This window comes from Colletotrichum navitas (assembly GCF_030913465.1).
Source record: "Colletotrichum navitas strain CBS 125086 chromosome Unknown LY79scaffold_3, whole genome shotgun sequence".
NCBI lineage: Eukaryota > Fungi > Ascomycota > Sordariomycetes > Glomerellales > Glomerellaceae > Colletotrichum > Colletotrichum navitas.
The window spans coordinates 688,639-710,273 of record NW_026850549.1 but is presented as its reverse complement, the minus strand read 5'-3'; the positions used below and the strand labels follow the sequence as shown (position 1 = coordinate 710,273).

The window sequence follows — 21,635 nt, the reverse complement described above, 5'->3', positions numbered from 1 at the left end:
CATGATTGCACCTCTTGAGGGCAGCGAGCTAGATAGATCATGGTAAGTCGCGTACCGCCGATTCGACTTTCGGAGGGAAGCTTAGCCTTCTCCAGCCGCGGAGGTACCGGCTCAGTTGATATAGGGCGCTGCCAGATTCCCATCGTGCTTGATGTCTTGTTTCTAGCGACGGGGGCGGAAGCATTTCGCTTTACCTGCGGCTCGTGTCGACTAATATACTCTTTCCATACAAGATGGGCCTATACAGGCTTTGTTCGCTGGGCATTGCTGATGCTGTCGCTGGCCACGGTTGAAGTAAGCAAACGGTACTACTACCTTGTTGGGATATACTTGCTACGATTCCTACTTGTACAAGGCGGACTGTACTTGTCCGCTCATGGGGGGATACGGAAACATCAATTATCGTAGATACATGATTTTTTTCCTGGTTAAAGCGTACTTACTCGTTGCGGCCCAGGGCTTTCAAATACTTACGGCTCTTGGGTTTGACTTCCACAGTCAAGGCACTTATAGACGCAGACGCGATGGAAGCGGCTGTCAAAACCTCATATATAATTCGGGCGATTGCGTAAATAGACAGCTGGCAGGCAGATTTCACCCAGAAAAAGGCTCAATCGCCACTTAACTTGTTGGGAAATGCCTTTGGGCCTGTGGTGTATTGATCTTGAGCTGTCGAAGCTCAGAGGGCAACGTTTTGGAGACCTGCACTGAGATGAACGCGGGTTTCACCAGGAGTCGGAAGAGGAAAAGCTGCACTTGGTATTTGTGGTCCTTTGAAGGCCCCCTCTGGCTCGGGCTAAACTGAGCTCTCACTAACAATGTATCTGACTTTGGTTGAATGTTGCAGCATGACGAACTTGCTGAAGTGACTTGATAAGTACCAGTGACTCGCTGGTGGTTTTCAATGTATCTACGCTCTGTGGCAAGTCGAGTGTTTGCTTTACGATGGATGATGCATCGAATGGCACATGAAATAACCTCGATACTCCTGCAACAAAACGCAGTATGATTGAGTTGCCAGGAGGGGAGACATCGCTCTGTTGATGACACACACGCGAGCAACAAGAATAAAACCCATACAAGGAATGTTGATATCTTGAGCTTCTCCTTGGTATTGTTCTTCCTACCAACATTCCTCCAGCAAGACGCTGCGCTCGCAAAAGTCGGATGTACAGTTGCAGCCGTCAACTTCCTTTGTCTCTTAACACCCTCCCCTTCAGTCAGTCCTTATAAAAATACAGACACGCCCAATTGACAAGAAAAAGTCCGGCCAATTCTTATCCTGCCAGATCAGCAGAATATGAACTCCCAAAACCCGTTGTGACAGAAAAGGAGAACCCCTTCAGCCACGAGATCGATCTGATGCTTGTCCCCTCGCTTCTCTTTTCTCTGCGCCCTCTCTCAGACAGCTCCTGGCCATGACCATGATGCCCATGCGATAATATCTTTTGTTCTACAAGCAACACATGAAATGATAAACGAAGACAGGGTCTCTTGCACAAGCATTATATGTTGCCAACCATTTAAAGGATACGCTCTTCAAGTGCCCAGACTTTCTTTGTGAAGTTGCGGATGATAATGGATGAACCGAATGAAGCGATGATAAGGGCCTGGTCTTGCCGATGGGTTGTAGATGCATTTAGCAGGATATCCAGTATTGCCCCTTGTGCGCTGCCATTCTATCTTTCATTTCACCAGCCAATGGCGAGCGGTGGTAGCAGGTTACCCACCCGGGGCCGAGTTGCCAATGTGGCTTCGTTATGCTCGGGTTCACTCAGCCCAGACATTCCAGTCTAGAACCAATACGGTTGTATCATCACCCTATGATGTTCCGATAGCAGCGGGTGACGTGTCCTTGCCCACTCTGGCATCCACCTTCTGACGATGCTGCTTGTTACGCAGATGGACCTCGAAGTTGCCGGCTGTCATCTCAGGCCCAGGGGTATACAGCTTGCCAGGACAGTCAAGACAACGAATGCGCGGAAGGAACATCCATTTGGCCCCCTCTGGTGGCTGTGATCCTGCGGGTACGGATATGGGCATCTCAGTGTCCGGATTGATGGCTGAATATTTCATCATGCCCTCAAAGTTGTCAAAGGTGTAGGTATTCTTGAGCTGCTGCAAGCAGTCCTTGAGCCATTCAGGTGGCGGAGGCTGACCAATGTTAGCTTTCGTTTCCAATAATACTTGGTCTCTATTATGAGGCCAAGTCAAAGTATCATGTAGTTACTTACCGGAGGTGGTGGTGGTTGACCAGCAACGGGTGGCGGTGCAGGTTGTCGACCGATCTGGCCCTGAGGAAGAGGCGTGCCAAGCGTGGTAGGAAGCGTTTGGCTGTTGGAAGCTGGCGTAGACGGCGGAGGCATCGAGCTCGCCGCCGCTGCCGCCGCAGCAGCGCTGGGTATGCGAGTGTGTGCGGGTGTAGAGGGAGTCTGTGATCCGCTCGGCGTAACCCTTGATCTCGGGGCTTGGAGTAGTCTCCTTAGCTTGTCCTTGCCCACTTTCAGTGTGACAATCAGTTGGCTAGGCTCCTCAGTCTCGTCGCGAGTGTCACGCAGCGTGCGACCAATGTTTCTGCGAGTCTCGTGGTGGTGAATGATGCTCGCCTCGGGGGTTTCTGAGCGGCCGAGATTCGTAATCCTCTGCTGAGCAGCGCTTGCAGCCCCGCGAAGCCCTCTGGTCCTGGCCGTGCCACCGCCGAGTTGGGAGACGCCCGGCGAATCCGGCCCAGAGTCTTCGCTGTCGTCGGAATCGGACACCTCGCCGTCGCGGGCTCCTGGCCGCTTGCGAGTGTTCGGCGCACCAGCAACGCGCTTGTACAATGTGCTCTCTTCAATGTTGGGGGCGGCTCCTGGAAGCACGGATGAAACAAGGAGCGTCCTGATCGTGCGCTGTCTTTCTTTGAGGTCTGGAAGTTGGGGGCCGCCGCGACGGTTGATGGAGCGCTTTTGGCGCCGCAGTTCTCGGGAGAAGATGACCTCGTTTCGTTCCAAATCGGCGTCGCTGAGCTCGTACAGATATGGCGCATAGTCCTTGGCCTGCTGCTGAGGTCTGAAGACGGACGGTAGTGGAGAAGGTAGGAAGGCGGCGACTAGATCGGGGTCTTCGACTGGGCGGCCATCGAAGGGATGTCCGACACTGTACAAGCTCCGTGTGAATAATTGACATTGCTCTCGAATGCTATGCGCGATAGCCGTGGTGAACTCGCCAGACAGCGCCATGTCGCGAGTCATGGAGGCGGCGAATTCCTCTGGAGAGTTTAGAGGATTGTTGATATCCCACTCGAACTGGTCGACCAAGGTCACACCGCCGATAGTGACGTTGAGCTTGATCAATACCCTCATCTCGTCATTTTTGTAGGCAGAATAGGGCAGCTCCGGGTCGAGCGCGTCCTCTTCTGAGAAGACCAAGGGGTAAAAGTCGTTGAGCTGGTCGCGCATCTGCAGGATGACCTGATCGAGGACGGGTTTGTGCTGGGCATCCAGAGGGACGCCCAAATCTTCGACGAGGTGCTGCGCAAAAAGCTCGGCCGGGATTATCCTGTCGTGTAGGTTCCAAGTGAAGGTGTCGCGTAGCTTGATCTTCTCCCAGTCAACGTCTATTCGTACCGGCACGAGCTCTTCGTGCTGCTCCGCCTGTTTCTTCAGCTCCTTCTTCTTCCATCGTAGCGGATGCGACTGGCGTTTCCCCGGCCGCGGCTTCTGGCTCGGATAAATGACCTGGGCTGGGAAGGGCGCTCTCATACGGGGGTCAATGTCGGTGTAGCCGTTCCCGAAGCCGCGGTAACCTTCGCCGTACAGCTTGCTCGGAGGGAAGTATACGCGCTGGGTCTTGACGATGTTGTAGTCATCAATCTTATCCCTCATCTGCTGCATGTCCTTCTCGAAGCGCTCCTGGGCATCCTTCATCGCGATGGAGTGATACCAATCGCGCGTAACGTAGCGCTCGACCTGGAGCTTGTTGAACGAGTCCCTGTTACGAACGGGAAGCGCCTTGGCCGCGGCCGACTGGGGCGTGCCATCGTGATCGTTGGCGGCGGACGCGGATGTGGAGGCCGAAGAGGATGCTGTCGCGCCGGCCGCGGTGGGCGTGAACGTGGATGGCTGGGCGGCCATGTTGGGGAAAAGTGCAGCCTCCCGAATCGCCGCAGCGATGCGACTGCCGTGAGCTCGGGACGTAAAGGCGCAAGCAGGTCTATGCTCGTATTGCGCGTGTCGTGGCGGTTGCCAATTGGCGATGGCTTCAACGTTGGGGCTCGAGTAAGAGGTGGATTCTGCTACGTCTGTCGCAGTCTCTCCTGTTCTCCGTGTTGGTGTTGGACTGGGGAAGGCTGGCGCAAATAGGCTAACGCATCAGTTGTATCGGGGCAGTGTCTCGCGGCCAATATATGTGGCAGGTTCTGGCAAGAGACCTAACGGTGTTAATGCGGACTGGCCAATACCAGGCTCGCAGGGGTCCCAGCGCCGATGGTACAGTGAAATTTACAACCGTGTACCTCCCCATACAAATTGGTAGAGCTGTACATCCTTGGTCACGTCCTGAGCGCGTTCTGAGCTCTCCTCGCTTCGCCTCGCTTCGCCTCGTCCATCCGTGGCCGCGCACCGCCTCACAAGCGCCACACCAAAGTTCATCAATCAGTGTGGCTGGCTGTCAGAGCAAGAAGCACTTGGCTCTAAAGTGAAGCCATTTTGAAACCCTGTGATTGATAGGTGACTCAGAGGGCCTTACTTCGTTGTGATATCTGCTGGACAAGTTACATGACAAGACTCCTCTTCATCACTCAGAGGAACTCGAGTATCCATAACGCAGCGGTGAATGAACCCACTGCTAGTGGTGTTCAAAAATGAGGCCATTCACTCAGCACTCGCATGGTATAGCTGTCATAACGGTACGACCAGCGTGTGGCCTTCCAAGCCCATAGGTATAGACGGGGCGGGTTGTTCCGAGTTCGGCTGAGTTGCCCCTCGGGGAGCTTGGGACTCGGCCGAGCCTCAAGATCCTTTCTTACTTTTTTCGCAGTACGTGCGCCTTGGGTTCAGTCTCTTTCTTTCCCTCTCTATCTCCCTCTCTCTCTCTGTGTGTGTGTCTGTTCGTCTCTCCAAGAGTTCAATGACCTCACAGCAGTTGCAAGCTGCAGACCCAGACCCAGACCCAGGCAAAATTTCAGCATGCGACCCACCGCCAAAACAAGAGCTGGCGCATAAGTCTCTCCCGCGCCCCAGTGCGAGTATGGTATGCATAAAAAAGAAGAGCCACATGAGAACAGGTAACCAGCTGGCCGCTCATTCAAAAGGTGGCGGCGGCTCATGGCCCTGACGCGGCACGCGAACACACACCATACGCGTAAGGAGACTTTAAGTAACCCTTGCTTGCACAAATAGTCTCCACCATAGATCGGTAGTGTGCACATCACGCTGGGCTGGACCTTGAACCACACCCTCACCCGCACCTTGACCTTGACCTGCCCGAGCACCCACAAACAGCGACGAGCCCCTCCTTCCCCGCCCTGAAAATCGACGTATTTGTCGTCAAAATACTTGCGCTGGAACACAACCAACTTTGCACTGCACCTGCATCTCTTTTCCCAAAGTTCAGCCCCCCGAGATCTGGACCGGTGCATCACTATCGTTGAGATATCCTTTTGATTTTTTAGTCAACCCACCCCCAGAAAATACCGCCAATATGTCGGAGGAAACCGGTCAGTACCTACCTCGCTCTCCTTGTTGTAGCTAGCTATCTTGTTACCTTCATCATCTACCCCTCGAGGCGGCGCCGGCGCCGGCGCCTGCTCCTCCTACTCGTGTCTTCCTGCTCGTGCTCCTGCTGCATTTGCGTCACACACTCCAGCACAGTCCACGCTGCTGCTACCCTCTATCACCCAGAGCAACCAGCCATGCAAAAGCACACGAGGGTCCCTCCCTCTCCCTGCCTAGGAGACTCAAGACACTCGAGCTACATTGCCGCCATGCCATGGACTCGACACGAAATGCGCAGTCGCTGACCATGTCATAGATTACACGCTCAACAACCCCGACACGCTCACCAAGTACAAGACCGCTGCTCAGATCTCTGAGAAGGTCCTGGCTGCTGTCGCCGAGCTCGTCGTCCCTGGCGAGAAGATCGTCACCATCTGTGAGAAGGGTGACAAGCTCATCGAGGAAGAGCTCGCCAAGGTCTATCGCGGAAAGAAGGTTAACAAGGGTCTGTCTCTTCTCGCCGCTGCCTGTCGCAAACATTGCTGACTCTCATCGCCCTGCGCAGGTTTCTCCCACCCTACCACCATCTCCCCGGCTTCTTTCGTGACCCCCTACACTCCCCTCACCTCCGATGAGGCAGAGGCCAACGTTGAGATCAAGGAGGGCGAGCCCGTCAAGATCCAGCTTGGTGCTCAGATCGATGGCTTTGGCTCAATTGTTTGCGACACCGTCATCGCAGCCCCCAAGGACAAGTCCGGTGAGGAGATCACTGGCCGCACTGCCGACTTGCTCCTCGCCAACTACTACGCCAACGAACTGCTTCTCCGTTTGATCGTCCCCCCCGGCCTGCTCGCTTCCGGCACCGATGAGGAGAAGGCGAAGGCCGCCGCCGCCAAGCCTCCCTCGCAGCAGAAGATCACCAGCCTGCTCGAGAAGGTTGTCAAGGCCTACGACTGCAACCTCGTTGAGAGCACCACCTCATGGCTGTTCGAGCGCAACGAGATTGAGGGCAAGAAGAAGATTGTCCTTGCCCCCGCTGAGGGTACCAAGGGCGACGGTGTCCCCGAGGTCGGTGAGGTTTGGGGTGTCGAGATGGGCGTGAGCTTGGGCGCCGGCAAGGTCAAGACTTTCGACCAGAGAACTACTCTGCACCGACGCACCACTACCAACTACGGCCTGAAGCGCCCGACTTCCCGCAAGATCCTCTCCGAGGTCCAGAAGAAGTTCGGTACTTTCCCCTTCAGCTTGCGCCAGCTTGAGGATGAGCGTGATGCCAAGTCCGGCGTCGTCGAGTGTGTCCGTGGCAACGTGTTCCGCGCGTACGAGGTTGTCGGTGACAAGGACAACTCCCCCGTCGCCCGCTACCTCTCGACGATTGGTAACCTCCCCTTTTTCCTTTTTCCTTTTTTTGTTCTTTTCCTTTTTTTGTTCTTTTCCTTTTTATTTTTTAATTTCTTTTTTTTAATTTTACTATACTCTCGTTGCACAGCTTGAAATAGTCAGAGTGCTAACACAGCGGCAGCCATCACCAAGAACGGCATCACCAAGCTCGGCGCCCCCCCTGCGCTGGACCTCAGCAAGGTCAAGTCGGACAAAAAGATTGAGGACGAGGAGGTCCTCAAGATCTTGGAACAACCTCTTTCCAGAAATACCGGAAAGAGCAAGAACAAGAACAAGAAGAAGAAGAAGCCCGCCAAGAAGGCTGCTGCTGCAGGCGGTGAGGAGGAAGAGGAGAGCGACGAGGAGTAAGCCGAAAGTGGGAAACGGCGGTGATTGTCAATAAGAGGAGCAATGGGGCGGCCCGATTTTGCGCCCACAATTGTTTTGTCGTGAAAGTCAAAATAAGTGATTTTGCTCCTGGGGCAGTCGATATGATCTCTGCCAGGATGAGGCCGGAAATAGGAACGCTCGCTTTGCTTGTCCCACGCCAGAGCTGGCTGACTGGCCGACTTGCTGGCTGCGCAACTGTTTGTCGGAATGCCGAGGAGCGGCTCGCTCGCCTGAAGCTTCGCTCAGCCAGCGGCACCCGCAGCCCTGGGCAGTTCCGCCGGGAGGCCCGGCAAGCAGCTCCAAACATGCCGGCTGGTTTACTTTTTGGCAGAGAATAGGATGGAGACTTGCCGCCGAACAAAGACAAGTCATCTGCATACACTTCATCTCGGACCTTTGAGCATGGCTGACTGCCGGAATCGCTGGACCTAACCCTTGAGTGATGAGTGACCCCGAAGAATCCAGAGAGGGGAATGGTTACTTTGCTATGTGCTGCTATACCTAGCAGAGTGACGATGCCTTGCCAATCGAGGAAACAGAGTGTGAAGGACGACAAGGGTGGGTGGGGAGGAAACGTCGATGAGACTGAACACGCCAGGAGAAGTCGTCGGCCGGGGGAATAGCGAGCCACGAGGATGAGCGGCACGAGATTGCTCCAATTCCAGAGGTTCTCCCACCCTGGTCGTCGTCGATACGGCAGAGACCCGCCGGATGGATGGTGGCTGTTTGGTGAGTTCCCGCAGAACCCAGCCCCTTTGGAGGCGAGAGCCCGGGGCGAGTAACGCACGACTAATACTCATCTTTCCTCGAGAGGATGGTTCTGCGTGCGGTAGATAAAGACCAAGCGACGTCCTCTAAGCCTTCATCTTGGTTCGGTATGTAGGCGGAGACGAGACAGTTTGGCTAACGCCAACGTGCAGCAAAAGTATGTGTAAGTCACCGGGCCAGCAGTGGTCAGCTTGTGGGTGGTGCTGTGGCTCTAAGCTAAGGGGCCCCCAAGAGTGCTGTGACTCGGCCCCCCACGCCCCCTGTTTGTCGGCCGTACTCGTCGTGTAGCCTGCCTAAGTGATATTCTGCCCGGGAGCACCTTCCGCTGAAGCAGCTTGTAGCTCTTTAGCCCCCAGTCCGTCGCCAACGAAAATCCTCGAGGTCCATCCCGCAGCTTCGCACCCTTTCCCTCCCATCCCTCCTGCTCCCCCAAGCCCTTCGCGTCGCAAAGTGGAGGGAACGCGCCCGAAACGAACCGCTGAATGCCTTCAAAGACCAGAGAAGTAATTGCCAACTATATCCTGTTACAAAGACACGAACTAACGCGATTGCAGGCGTCCGAGTCGGAGCGTTTGCCTGTCTGGTTGAAGGCGAGGAAGTCAGGGGCCCCCGAAAGCCCTGCTGCCATGATGCCCACGAGCACGAGAGCCACGCGGTCGCGATTTTCCAGTCCGCACCAGCAAGCCAATGGAGGAACGGAGCCGGTCAAGAAACCGAATGGATCGAGCGAGGCCTCGAGGACATTCATGCAGAAATGGCTGGAGCCGACGGTGCAGAGCAAGCCGAGCTTTGAGGAGGCTGGATTGGTGCGATACGGCGTCACAGAGAACATGGCGCCCCTCGGAGCCCTTCCTAAGGCACCGGCGACGAAGAGGCCGGGTCAGGATGGCGCGGGACCCGTCAGGAAGATCATTTTGAAGTCAAGCTCAGCAAGTTCGGCCGCTGCAGCCGCTGCCTCGGCAGCAGCAGCAGCAGCAGCAGCAGCAAGTGCGCCAGCAGCAAAGCGCTCAGAGACACCACCTCCGTCCCTTCCTTCACCTCCTGCCGCGGTTCAGAAACAGGCCAGAAAGTCTTTGCCTGCATGTGGTCTGGACGAAGACGAAGACGACGAGGATTACACGCCTAAAGCTGCTGGTGGAAAGGGTCTAGGTCGTCGTGCATCAGCCTCGCATTCACGGAAGAGTCTGTCGCGCTCCTCGGTAAGTCGCCGCGCATCTTCATCAGTCCATCAAGCAGCGCCTTCTAGCGACGCCGTGCAGCCTTCAGAGTCGACGCCTGAGAACAAGGACATCGTTGAAAAGGCCGTGGAGGTCGCAGTCGAGGAGGCGCTCCGGCATTATCGCTATCCCACTGCGTGGGCACTCCGGACCCTCTACGACGAAAATTCTTCCAACCAAGCCTTCCTGTCCATGCTGGAGGACGTCTTCCACCAAACAGCCGACGAAGACACTCTGGACGAGTTTTCGCGCCTTATCGAGGACAAGAAGAGAGAGGGCAAGAAGGACAACCAGGCCTGCTATTATTTTGTGCCTCCTTCCACCAACTCGCGCTTCACCCCTCACAAGCCAAAACCGGCACCCTACGGAAATCTTCTCTCGCTCGACACTGCCAAATCCGACGATCAGGAAGCAACGCCGACCAAAAAGCCCACCCAAAGCAGAAAAACACCCGAATCGTCCTTTGACGACGTGGATATGGATGACGAGCCTACTTTGCTGGCGGCCGAGACGACCATGGCCGCCACGACACCGTCACGCAGGCGCGCTCGGAGAGATTCGGCAAGCAGCGACTCGTCGTTGTCGGAGCTCTCTGCGTCCCCGTCGTTGCCACCCGACTCGCCTTCTCCCAGCTCTCCGCCCGTTCCAGTGGGATTTCAGCAAGGGGACAGCCACAGTCGCCGTCACAGTGCCACGACTGTTGCCACGACGGCTGCCACGGCTGCTGGGGCCGACACCGAGACCGCCTCAACCAGCGCACCACCGCCAATCGACCTCCAGCCAATGAAGAGGCGCGGCAGATCCCTTGCTACTAAGACGAGCGTGTCTGACGCATCCAACCCAAACTCACCCACCCTCCCCCCAAATGTATCCCAAGCTGCAGGAGCTGGCAACATGCCTGGTCGACTTTCCTCACCCATCTTCCCCAACCTTTCGACGACAGCACCACCATCCAAACCGCCTGGAAAGAAGAATTCTAGCAAGGACAAGGCTCACCGTGTGTTGCCCAGCGACGATGCGAACACCGCACGCAGAAGACATGCACGCGATAGTACCATCAGCCAGACGCCCCAGCCTGAGAGCCACATTCGTGGATCAGACATGAGAAGCAGGGCCGGTTCCGTGGCTGCCTCTTCGCCAGCGGTGAACCTGCGCAAGTCAACTCGGACGCCCGTTCCCAACCCGACCCCTAATCTGACCCTGAGCACGAGGACCACGAGATCAGCCAAGAGGACACACGACGAGATTGACAATATAAGCTCTCCGACTGCGCCAATATTCCTTGACGACGTCACGCCTACGACGAGCTCTAGGGCCGCGACGCCCACGAACCTTCGTCCAACGAAGAAGCAACGGACGGGTCTGCGCATCAAAACCTCGTGAGTATTCTTTGGCCCCCTTTTACATCATCGTTCTCTTGCCCTTTTCGTCGATACGTGGTGGCGCGGGTTCGCGAGGTGATTCCGGCAGCCATGGGCGGCGAGCTGGGCAGCGCCGCATCCCGGCATTCTCATTGCCGTTGTCATCCTCATTAGAGACCTCACCACAGCTTGTCCTTCAGTCGAACCTGGTCGAATACTAACCCGTCTTTCCAGGCCTATGAAGAAGAAAGGAGGCACTGCGGCTGGCGTACCCCGACCTAGCGGCGAGGGCGGTGCATCTGTCGCGAATGGAGGCCCAACGAACCAGGTAAGCAGGCAATTCACATTTAAACCATTCCAGCGTGAGGCTGCAGTCTTTCCATATGCTTCCGTGAGGAGTGCAGCCAATGAATGCAGCCAGCTCCGGGGGTATGTGGGCATGACGGAGGAGTACAGGAGCATTCGGCTGCCTGAGACGCAATCGATTTCGGTGGCCAAGGCGCTCATTCTGTGGGATACTGAGTTTAGCGGCCAGTTCCGACCTCTCATTTGTGCTGGCCAGCCTGCACCCACACCCATGCTCACGCTCATTTCATTCATTTCGCACCTCCGAGAGTTTGTTGCTGATTAACTTCCGTCAGGATGTGAACGACGACTATTGCTCGGCGTGCGGTGGTGTTGGGGACCTAGTTTGCTGCGAGAACTGCTCCAGATCGTTCCATTTTGAGTGCGTCGACCTTGGCCTGGGCGACACTCTACCCGAGGAGTGGTTTTGCAATGTCTGTTTCAGCAACAGATACCCCACCAGGGTACCCGAACAGAAGGGTCCCTTTGGCGGTTTGCTGAACAGTCTGGAGAAGACTAATCCCCAAGCCTTCAAGCTGCCACAGCGTGTCCAGCTATACTTTGAAGGTGTCAAAGTTGGCCCCGAGGGCGAGTACGAAGATATCGTGGTTCCAGCGAAGCCTAAGTAAGTGATGAATTCCGATGTTTGTCATCCGATGATCTCGGCAGCACCTCGTTTTGAAACTGGTCCCCATTGTCGAGAAAAACACAGCTAACAATTGCCACAGGAAGAAAGGGTATGAAGAAGCCCCGGACTTCTTCAAGGTTCGAGACGCCGATGGTTCTGCTGTTCTCTGTCACAGCTGCCAACGTCCAGCAGCCGACAATCGTGCCATTCTTCCCTGTAGTCAATGCGGCCTTTACTGGCATCTGGACTGCCTTGACCCTCCGCTGGCAATCCCTCCTGTGTTGCGGACATGGCGTTGCCCGATGCACGTAGACGATCTGTTGGCTGAGCTGCCCAAAGAGCTTGCACCAGCTCACCGTTTCCGGAAGATCAAAGGAGCTCCTGCCATCACCCCGGCTTTCAGCCGTGGCATGAAAAACAATGGTGTCATTGAGATTGAAGAAGAGGAGGAGTCAGAAGGAGAAGAGGCAGGGTGGAACGATGTGAAGACTTTTGGGCGTGTCTACAAGTTACCTGCCAAGGGCGTCGTTCTCGACTTCATTTCTCAGTGAGTTTGGCGCTATTGACTGAATATAGGTCATTGACAACGCTAACAACTTTATAGGCTTCGTAAGGATGGCGCAGGCTACATCAATGGATTACCGTCTTTGGCCGAGGCCCAGCCACAGCCAGCCAGTATATCTCTGGGTGCACGTTCGCGCGCGGAGCAGCAGACAGTGCTCAACTTGGTCGAATTGGCATCCAGCCAGCCAACCACCAAGCTCGACGACCTGACACAGGCCCTGCTGGTAAGCTAAGGTGCGCCATATGGATTAGCTGCACATTTAACTGACATGTCCTTAGTCAACTGCCGATCCAGCTATACTCTCGCTCATGGCGCGTGGAAGTGCAGATAACTTCGCCAGCGGTCATATCAATGCAGCGGACAAGCAGAGTCTCCGCGCCATGCTGGCCCAGATGGACGCCATGTCAGACCGCATCAGAAGCCTTCTTGGGGCTGGCCAGCAGGTTGCTGGTGCACATGATGCAGAGGGTGAGCAAACCATGATGGACTACAACGACACATACGGTACTGAGAGCGCCGAGGGCGACTCATCCTCGACCAAAAACGAGTCCATGGAGCCCCCTGCCGACTTGCCAACACCTGCAACCACCACCCAGGATAATCCGGAACCAATCAACAGCCTGGGTGAAAAGTCATCCCAGGAGATTCCGAACGACAGGAACGAAGACGAAATGGCCATCATGGATATTGACGAGGTCGCTATTGTTGAGCGGCCTTGAATACATCGTTTATTACTTTCAACACTATATTTGTCGACGCACGGCAGTTTCTTAGGCAGTCTCCCTCACTGGAGTCACGAAGGGATATACAGTGCCATCAGTCGCGGTAAACCCATTGCCTAGTCCCTTTTCCTTATTATCGCTCAAATGATTCCCTAAGATATGACCCCACACGGATCTGGAGTTTGGAGGAACAAATCATTTCGCGATTGAGATGAAAAAAAACAACCACCCAAGGGGTGACGGTTGGTAGACGGTCAATTACGCGAACAGCTGTCGAGAAAGCGATCCCAACGTTCTTACGAATCTCCAGCGTTGCTGCTGAGGGAGGGTACGTTTGCATCCATGCCCCCAGCAATTTTTTTTTTAGTTCTCGCTGAGTTTGCAGTCGGAATTGCAGACAAACGAGCGAGCGTGGACAACAAAGGGGATGCGTGTGCTTTTCGGGCATCTGGTTATATGGCCTGTATTGGAGTGGAGGCAGAAGGGGAAGTGGAATGGGCCATGCGTGTTGAGGCGGCGGCTTTTTTCCATTCCTATTCTTGTTTTCCCCTTTCCTTTTGATTTTGCCTCACCTTGTATTATTGGCTACTACTTTCCATCGTAATGATTCCCTCTTCGGGACTGAGGGAACAGGGGACGGTAAAGCGGACAAGGGCGTCTCTTATTTTCGAGGCAGGTGGAGAGAGAGGGAGGGGGAGGGGGAGAGCAGGAAAAGGAGAGAGTATGCATTCTGGACCGCGCTGGCCGATTAGGTTGGCCTGACCCCTGCTAGGGTTGGGAATGAACTTAAGGGAAACAGAGAGAGCCCCAAGGGGCATCAGATAGAATGCTACACCGTATGAGCTGTTCCATCCCATCCCATAACATGCCTACCCTCCTACCATTACCGTGCCCTTTCCTTTCATCGTCCACGACGACGAAAAGAAGAATCAGGACTGGCATAGCACCAGCAAGGCGGGACGGACGTTTGGAATAACAACTTAGGTTTTACGACAATGCCCACTAACCTAACAGTACTAACACCCTTGCTCCCCTCCCATGCCATCTAATGAAGAAACGAGCCCGAACGTGGGTGAGATAAGGTGGTGACAAGGCCTGGTGGCAAAGTGAAGGTGGAAGCCACCTCGGCATCAGAGAATAAATGAATGACCGACCAACCCTAATGAATACTTGCTTTCATCTTTTCTTCTACATGACCGGAATCCCATACACATGCCACATGCTTTGCTCGTCTTGTTCTTAACAACCACCGGCTCGGCTCCAGGGACAGTTCGTGGTGACATTTCGACTGTGACAGCAACAGCTAAATGCATTTTCTCTCTCTCTCTCTCTCTCTCTCTGGCGTCTGCCTTCCTCGCGAGGGGCTTCAGGACAACATCCGGGCCGCCCTCCCTCGGGGTTTCCTTCTATGTACCACGCCGCAAGCATGGTGAGGGTAGTAATAGTAAGTGCGTAGAAACTTCCCCAAGTAATTGTAAAGAAAAGGACAGGAAGGTGAAGAAGTGCAATGAGCTACTGGAGCCCCGTGTGAAGCGAAAATATAAACCCCTCTCGTTGCTGCGACCACTAATCCGGAGGCGCAAGCTTCATGGTGTTGCCCTGTCTATCATCAAGACATGACCTACTCCTCAACTGTAGTGGCTTGTGCATTTTCCTGGCACATCAGACGGCGTGTACTCCTGGAAACATTCTTACATGACGAACCAGATCCACTAAACTCCTGTGCCGATCCCATACCAAGCCATCCCTTATCAAGCAAAACAAAAGAGCGGCATGAACCAGTCAGACCGTCTCTGACCGGCAGTTCATCTTTACAAATCGCCTTCGAATCATCTCTGAGCCTTCGTGTCAGTCATGCCGCTGCTTATATTGATGCTGCTGGGAAGCGAAAGGGGATTGGCTTACTCGGCCACGTCTTCCGTTGACTTGCTCCTGTTGCATATAAGCTATGCTCTGCATGCCCCCCATGTTGCCGTAACCGCCGTAGCCCGTCATGCCCATGTTCATACCGAATCCAGGGGGTGCGTACGGCGCTTGGACTGGCGGCATCTGAGGAAGCTGGTTCGCCGGCGGCTGGATGGGGCTGCTGTTTGCCAGATTCTGGCTGCGATACTGGTCAATCGAGGGACTTGGGCTATTGTAACCTCCAAAGCCTGCCTGCATCGGGGGAAAGAAGTTATTGACAGGAGGTGTTGCGCGGTTGAGCATGTTCTGCTGGTACTGCAGCTGCTGCAAGTTCGCAGGAGTCGGCATCGGAGAGTTCGACGGGTTGTACATTGGGTTCTGTACGCCATACTGAGGGAAAGGCGGCATGTTTGCGTCGGCAGGTTCGTTGCGTTGGCCACCGAAGCCCAAATCGTAGTTAGAAGCGTTGGCAGGCTGGTTCAACGGATTGTAGTACTGCTGCTTGCTCACGTGGGCCGCCTGCTGGTGATGACTGTTCATGTTGGCCTGGCGGGAAGTCGGTCGCTGCCGCTGCTCGTTGTTGCTGTTGGAGTTGGAGTTTCCGTGCCCATGGTCACGGCCGCCGCCGCCACCGCCACCGCCGCTGTTACGAGTTGACAGACCGACCTCGTCCATCAAGCGCTTGTAGCCTTGTCCGGGCTGCGCCTTGATGCGTACCAGCACGTTCTTGACATTCTCGACCACCTGGCTGCGAATGCTCTCGTCGAAGAAGGGGGTGGTGAGAACCTTGAAGATGAGGGTGGCGCCGCAGGCGTGGTCGCTGAGAATCGCCTCGAGGACTTGGTCGTTGGGTGTGAAGAAGAGTGCCTTGAGGATGGTGTCGCGCGCTTCGGGTTCGGCCTTCTGGTTGATTACCTTCAACACCGTGAGATACGCAACTTTGTGAGTGCATAGGTGTACGAGGTAGGGGACCAGCTGAGGTGACAAAACAGTCCTGCGCTGGGGGAACGTGCAGGTGTCCAGGAACCAAGTCAACAGCAGAGCTCCGTTAGCGTTGGTAGCAAGCTGAACGCTGTGCAAAGCGATTGCAGCAGCAAGCATTCGCTGCTGCTCCTTGGTGGCGTGGTGACTCTCCAAGCACGCACGCATAGCTCGGGCGCCATAACGGCCTTGAGCAATCTCCCACATCCGGCTGAGCATCGTCTCGAAGATGAAGTCGTTGAAAGGAGCTCCAAACTTGAGACATCCCTGGAGGACGTAGTTGCCGTACTGATCGAGGAACAGGGGGATGGTGTAAGGGCGCAAGTTCTCCACGATCAAGGTCATCTGATGAGGAGTTTTGCAGACGTCAATAATCTTCTGGGCAGCCCAAGTGCCGTTCTTGTGTACACCAATTTCTGCCATGTGAGGAGAGATTTCGGCAAGCATGGCATCCCGGAGTTCGTCAGAGCAGTGCTCGAAAAGCTTCTGTACAACCGTGTTGCCGAGGTAGTCGGATGACAGCTCGGCAATCTCCGGCAGCATATCGAGGGCGGTCGTCTCGATCTCAGCCTGAGACAGACTCTGGTTGTCGATTCTTTTCCTGATATCTCTAAGCCTCGGGGCATCGTGAACCCGGGTATGGGCTGGTTCCCGGATGGGGGGGATCTCGTCGACAAAGTTGGTGAACTGGATAGAAGACTGAAGGCTGCGGGAGATCTTGGCTGCATCCTCGTCCGAAGCTTGGAACTGCTTCACGATTCGCAAAATGTCGGTCGTCATCTCGGACAAAGGGGGGACAGTGGGAGCTGCATTGGCTGACTGAGCTGCTGTGCTCCCGTTGTCGGCGGCGGCGCCAGAGGCTGCATTCTGCGGGGTATCCTGGTTCTTGGAGAAAGGGTCGGGGCTGGGCGAAGGGAAAACCCCGTCGTGACCGGGAGTGTTCGAGGCAGAGGGCGGCTTGGCAAAGTTGATGCGGATCGGGCCAGCTCCGGGAAAGATTTCCTTGCCGTTCATGCTGGCCTTGGCGGTGATGGCACTCTCCATCCGTTCGAAGTTGACAAAGCCACAATTCTTGTGTGTGAGGACGCGGGCAGACAGAATGGGGCCGTACGACTTGAACATTTCGGTCAGAGTCGATGTCGTGGTGGAGGTCGGGATGCTACCGAGCCAGAGAGCGCTGGTAGGACCCTCGAGGCCCTGATCCTCCGCATTGAGCAGACCGGCATTGCGGCTGCTTGACCGTCCGAGGTTCATGGCAGCCACGGCTTGAGGGAGGTCATCGAATTCCTTTTCGTCTGGGAGACGGATCTCGGCAGGAGGCACTGCGTTGCCCATCCCGTTGCCAGACATGTAGGTACGCATGAGGCGAGAACCAGGCGTGTCAAGAACGCCGGCGGTTCTGGCGCGGGGGCGGGTGGCCTGGTTCGCGAAAGCTTGCACAGCCAAGTTGTGGTTGTGAATAGCAGCGTTGGTGGCCGCGAGTTGGTCCTGAAGGTGGGCAACGTACTGACTCTCGAGAGTCATGTCCTCAAAGTCGTCCTCCTCGTCGTCTGCATACTTGTCCTTGTTGTTGACCGAGTATGAGCGGAAACGATTAGCCTTAGTAAACTCGTTGAAGCTCGGTATGTACGGGGTGGCCAATTGAGCGCGGGGAGGCTGGGGCGTCTCAGCCAGTCCCAAGTAATCCAGCGTCCTCATATGAACATCACTCTCTCCGCCTCCCTCTCTAGAAATCTGGGATTGGGTCGGCGAGCTTGGCCCGTTTGTCGAGCCGATGCTAGCAATGCTCGCAAGTGTCATGCCCCGGTCGCGGACAGTACCAGCGGGGTTCCAGCTGCTGAAGATGGAGGGACCAAATGGCGAGCTTGTGCCCGGGATCTGCGCAAATGGGCTTCTCTGGGGCATCGATCCTGCACGAAGACGCGAGAGCAGGGCGGAGTTGTTGGAGGCCGTCTCGGTTGGTTCGAGGCCAGGAGAGGAAGATTTAAAGGGGCTGTGGGACGGCGTTGGTCGCGACGACTTGGGGGCCATCGCAGGAATGCTAAGCAAGCCATTGCCAGCACCACCAGGCGAGAACCGCGAGGGTACAGTTCCAGCACGAGCTCGTCTCGCCTGAGGCAAGGAATCAGGTGTGGGGAGTTGAGCAAAGTCAGGGAAGCCATCGGTTGGCGACTCGGGAATGTTCTCGCGAAGGGGCGTGGAGTTGCCGCTTGTTGGCGGACCGCCCCAGGGATTTACCGGCAATCCAGGCACGCCTTCTTGGGCTTGAATCTCGCGAGCTCTAGTGTTGAAAAAGTCAGCGAGAAAAGCTACGAGGGGCTGTAAGGGACCGGCGGTGAGTAACGTACCTCTTGGAGAACAGCCTGCTGGAACCTGGCATCTCGTGCGACGGAGAGCCAGCCCCTGATCGCGAAGCGCTAGCCATTTTGTTAGAGTGGTTCAAGCCGAATGGAGACCTGATGGATGAAGCAGCGGCAGAGTCGATGGGGGATGTGTTGGCGGTCGGTGAAGTCGACCGATTCTGTGTGGCAGATTGGGGCGGGTAACCAATGGCCAAGTGATCGGATCTAGTTGACATTATCAATTATCTAGGCCGAACCTCATAGGAAAATGTTGTGAGACTAGAGCTTCCCAGTGTGTTGCTGTCGGTGGAGGATTGAGCAATGCTCTCCCAGGTGACAATGGACACGCGCAGAGGATAATTGGACCCAATGTTTTGTGGACAGCTTCGAGACCGCCACGGCTCGTATTCAACAATCGGGGGTCGCAGGAGAGGGAGACAGCACGATGCTATGTCGATTCCCACTGACGTTCAGAACGAGTCTTCTGCAGGTTATCCGAACCTGTTGCCAAGTTGTCGAATTTGGCTTAGGTGGCCAGATTGGTGATGGTTCACGGGAGCAGAAGGGCGAAACAGGAGACTCGTATGTTGTTAAGGAATGTTCGTCGAAAAGGTCGAAGGAGTTGAAAGTTGTCTTCGTGCGTGTTTTCCAGGTATTACAAGGTACGCCAGGCCAGCCAGTCGGATGAAGAAAGGCAGCTGGGTGCTCGAGAAAATAAAAGGAGAGTAGGCGTCGTCGGGGAGGGGGGGGTGGTTGAGGTCAAGGAATGTCGGGGGGACGAGTGGGCTATAGACGATTTTGGGCTGCTGGGGTGGGTGATGGAAAGATTTCTCTTGCCAGTCACTCCCGGGTGGCCGTTTTGTGGTCGCGTAGCTTAGCGGCAGTGGGCTTGGTCAATGTGGGTGCTGCGATGCGCAATGCGTAGCGTAGCGTAGTGCTGCTTGTTCCGTCTGGTCGGGCTTCTCTCTGACCAGATTTCATGGAATCCCAGGGCCGGTTCCTTGACGAACTGTTGCGCGGGCAAAAACCAAACAAACTAGTTGTCCTTTCCTCCAATATTTTCTTATAAGCGAGACGAAAAGAGAGCGAGGAAAGAAGCAAAAAGTTTAAACGGTCTCAATATACAGACTTCATTAGAATAGGGTCGATGAGGCCTGGCGAAAGGGATAGAGAGTTTGGCGGCGGGGATTGGAAGCGGGAGAGTAGGTAGGAGTGGGAGAGGGGAGGTGGAGGAGAAAGACGGGAGGATGAATGAGGAGGAGCAGCAGCAGGAGAATATGTGAGTTGAGGTTTTGGATTGGTCGCAGTGGTAGTTTGATGGATGGAACGGTAAAAGGAGACTCTGGCTTGGCTGCCGGTACTGGTTGGTTCTGGTGCGCGCTGATACTGGCGCTGGTGCAAGTGAAAGAGTGAGTGTCCAGGTCCAGGTGCGAGTGTAGGAGAACGGGACGGGAGTTGGCCAGTCAGGGTGGTTTGTTAGGGGTGTAGGGAGGGAAGGGAAAGGAAGGGAATGTCAGGCAGGGGAAAGGGACCTTGCCTCTCAGTAGTGGCAGCCAAGGCTTGCCTTGTCTGTCTGTCAGTGTTCGTCTACCTACACTACCTGCCTACCTAGTAATTACCTACCTATCTATCCGTCGCTTGGAATCCCCTCTTGTCTCCATGCTTCTCGTGGATACAACAGCAGCGTTGACCCAGGTGGGCTGGACTAGGCAGGCAGGTGTACTATACCTACAGTGCCACATCGGGCATGAAGAAAAATGGCCCAGCAAAGAAACGGCGGGTGCGAGGTAAAAGACGAGGCCAAGCAAGGTCTCCGTACCTGATCTAAACCAGGCCGCCGTCGCCGCCGCCGCCGTCGCCGCCCCAGGGGGGCGGGGGGCAGTGGGGAGGGGGAACCTGCGAATACTATGTACATAGGTAGGTACCGACAAGGTACATGACTTTACCGGGGCCACAGTCATACGTCAGTGCCTCTTTAGCCTTTTTGTCTAGTCCATCGTCACCTCCTTCTTTCCTTCTCTACGGTGTACCTCCCCTCTCCTTCTCTTTCCATCCGTCTCTTTCCCTTCTTCCATTACACACGTACTCCGTACAGGTAGATTTGAAGGCAGTTAGACCAGGGCAGCACCTGTAGAGTAAGACAGGGACTGGCCGACCCCGACGCGGCGCCCATAACGGGGTCAAGCGGAGGGCTGAGGTCAGTGTGAAACGGCAACCGATCGACCTTTGGCGCAGTCTTTAGGGGGAGGACACACCACGCTCGTTGTCGCTACACTAGTCAAGCCAATTGTCATGCTTTCCCTGCTCGCCTCTTTCTTCTTGTGGTGCGTTGCTCCTTCATGTCTACTTACCTACTTACTTGTAGGTACTGAGACACATTCCCATCAAGCATCGTCTGTTGTGCACCGTGCACCGAATTTGTAATGTGGTCTCATCCACCTCTTTTTCTCCCTCCGCCTCTTCCTTCCCTGTTCACGTCTTCCCTCTTTCCTCGCCCCGGCCCTAGTGGAGCCGCCGGAGGAAACTAGAGAGAAAGGGACGATGGACGACGATACAGACACCCGCGGCGGTCTGCATAGGAATAATAGTAGGGGGTCGTGGGTCCTTTCCTAGCCTGTTACTTGTATGCCTCTCCACATCTTCCAACTTCCAATGCCGTGGAAGGTGCCAACCTTCCACGTCCCGCTGACAATCCCATGCCCGTGGAATTCCAGGAATGGGAGGGCATCAGACCGGTTGGCGGGAAGACGTGTGCGCGCCCCGGCTACCAACCTACCCTTACACTGTGTACTCATCCGCAGACCGAACTTCCCGTCCCGAGAGTTGCAAGATGAACAGCTGAGTGCGAAGCCCAGACTCATCATCCGCCGTTGCCACCAGCAGAGTCCATCTTGGAGAAATCGCCGCGACGGAGCGAGGTCCGGAAGAACCAGTCTCGGTCAGGTGCATCTAGTGTTGGGCCTCAGAGGGCCGACTGGCTAGGCACTCTGCCTTGCCTTACCTTACCGAATCCTCACGTGTTCAGTAACGGCCACTTTTCGCGACATCTACCGCTTTATCCTCTGATGACATACCTTTTCCATCTCGCACCCCAATCTTGATAGCAGCCGAGCACGGTAGCTACCCCGGCTCTTATCGATAACGTGCCCGGCGTCAAGTCAAATATGAGACCCCAGCCCTTGGTTCCACCTCCTATCATTGTCCTTTTTGGGGCTGAGGTTGACAACCTAGGTACATCATCGCCAAGTTACCAGCGTGGCGCTCTGATAACCGGATACCAACCCAGAGACGTGGTATCTTAGATGCTATGGACTCCCCGAACCATGGCTCTCCCC

The 21,635-nt window shown here is 55.4% G+C and overlaps 6 protein-coding genes across 6 annotated transcripts; 3 read left to right on the top strand and 3 right to left on the bottom strand.

Annotated features, from left to right (window-relative positions):
* Positions 1–1,821: 1,821 nt before the first annotated feature.
* Positions 1,822–4,115, bottom strand: LY79DRAFT_665610 (snf5/smarcb1/ini1; the record flags this gene model as incomplete). Its single annotated transcript, XM_060563094.1, has 2 exons — positions 1,822–2,154; positions 2,235–4,115. The coding sequence occupies 2 exons, from the start codon at positions 4,113–4,115 to the stop codon at positions 1,822–1,824; spliced, it is 2,214 nt and encodes a 737-aa protein (XP_060419731.1).
* A 570-nt stretch (positions 4,116–4,685) lies between these two features.
* On the bottom strand, positions 4,686–5,778 carry LY79DRAFT_207200 (uncharacterized protein). Its single transcript, XM_060551508.1, has 2 exons — positions 5,711–5,778; positions 4,686–5,638 (listed from the first exon to the last, which is right to left on the bottom strand). Exon 2 carries the CDS (start codon positions 5,618–5,620, stop codon positions 5,057–5,059), a length of 564 nt encoding a protein of 187 aa, XP_060419730.1. The 5' UTR covers positions 5,621–5,638; positions 5,711–5,778; the 3' UTR covers positions 4,686–5,056.
* On the top strand, positions 5,471–7,489 carry LY79DRAFT_207181 (DNA-binding protein). The gene is made up of 4 exons (XM_060551507.1): positions 5,471–5,698; positions 6,013–6,201; positions 6,262–7,074; positions 7,219–7,489. Exons 1-4 carry the CDS (start codon positions 5,683–5,685, stop codon positions 7,443–7,445), a joined length of 1,245 nt encoding a protein of 414 aa, XP_060419729.1. The 5' UTR covers positions 5,471–5,682; the 3' UTR covers positions 7,446–7,489.
* A 1,227-nt stretch (positions 7,490–8,716) lies between these two features.
* Positions 8,717–13,069, top strand: LY79DRAFT_586529 (PHD-finger domain-containing protein; the record flags this gene model as incomplete). Its single annotated transcript, XM_060560651.1, has 7 exons — positions 8,717–8,737; positions 8,789–10,830; positions 11,047–11,140; positions 11,454–11,782; positions 11,886–12,332; positions 12,390–12,573; positions 12,629–13,069. 7 exons carry the CDS (start codon positions 8,717–8,719, stop codon positions 13,067–13,069), a joined length of 3,558 nt encoding a protein of 1,185 aa, XP_060419728.1.
* A 927-nt stretch (positions 13,070–13,996) lies between these two features.
* LY79DRAFT_207042 (uncharacterized protein) lies at positions 13,997–14,806 on the top strand. The gene has a single exon (XM_060551506.1). The coding sequence runs from the start codon at positions 14,285–14,287 to the stop codon at positions 14,690–14,692; it is 408 nt and encodes a 135-aa protein (XP_060419727.1). The 5' UTR covers positions 13,997–14,284; the 3' UTR covers positions 14,693–14,806.
* Positions 14,807–14,901: 95 nt separating this feature from the next.
* On the bottom strand, positions 14,902–18,383 carry LY79DRAFT_665607 (uncharacterized protein; the record flags this gene model as incomplete). Its single annotated transcript, XM_060563093.1, has 3 exons — positions 14,902–14,913; positions 14,978–18,239; positions 18,307–18,383. The coding sequence occupies 3 exons, from the start codon at positions 18,381–18,383 to the stop codon at positions 14,902–14,904; spliced, it is 3,351 nt and encodes a 1,116-aa protein (XP_060419726.1).
* Positions 18,384–21,635: the final 3,252 nt, after the last annotated feature.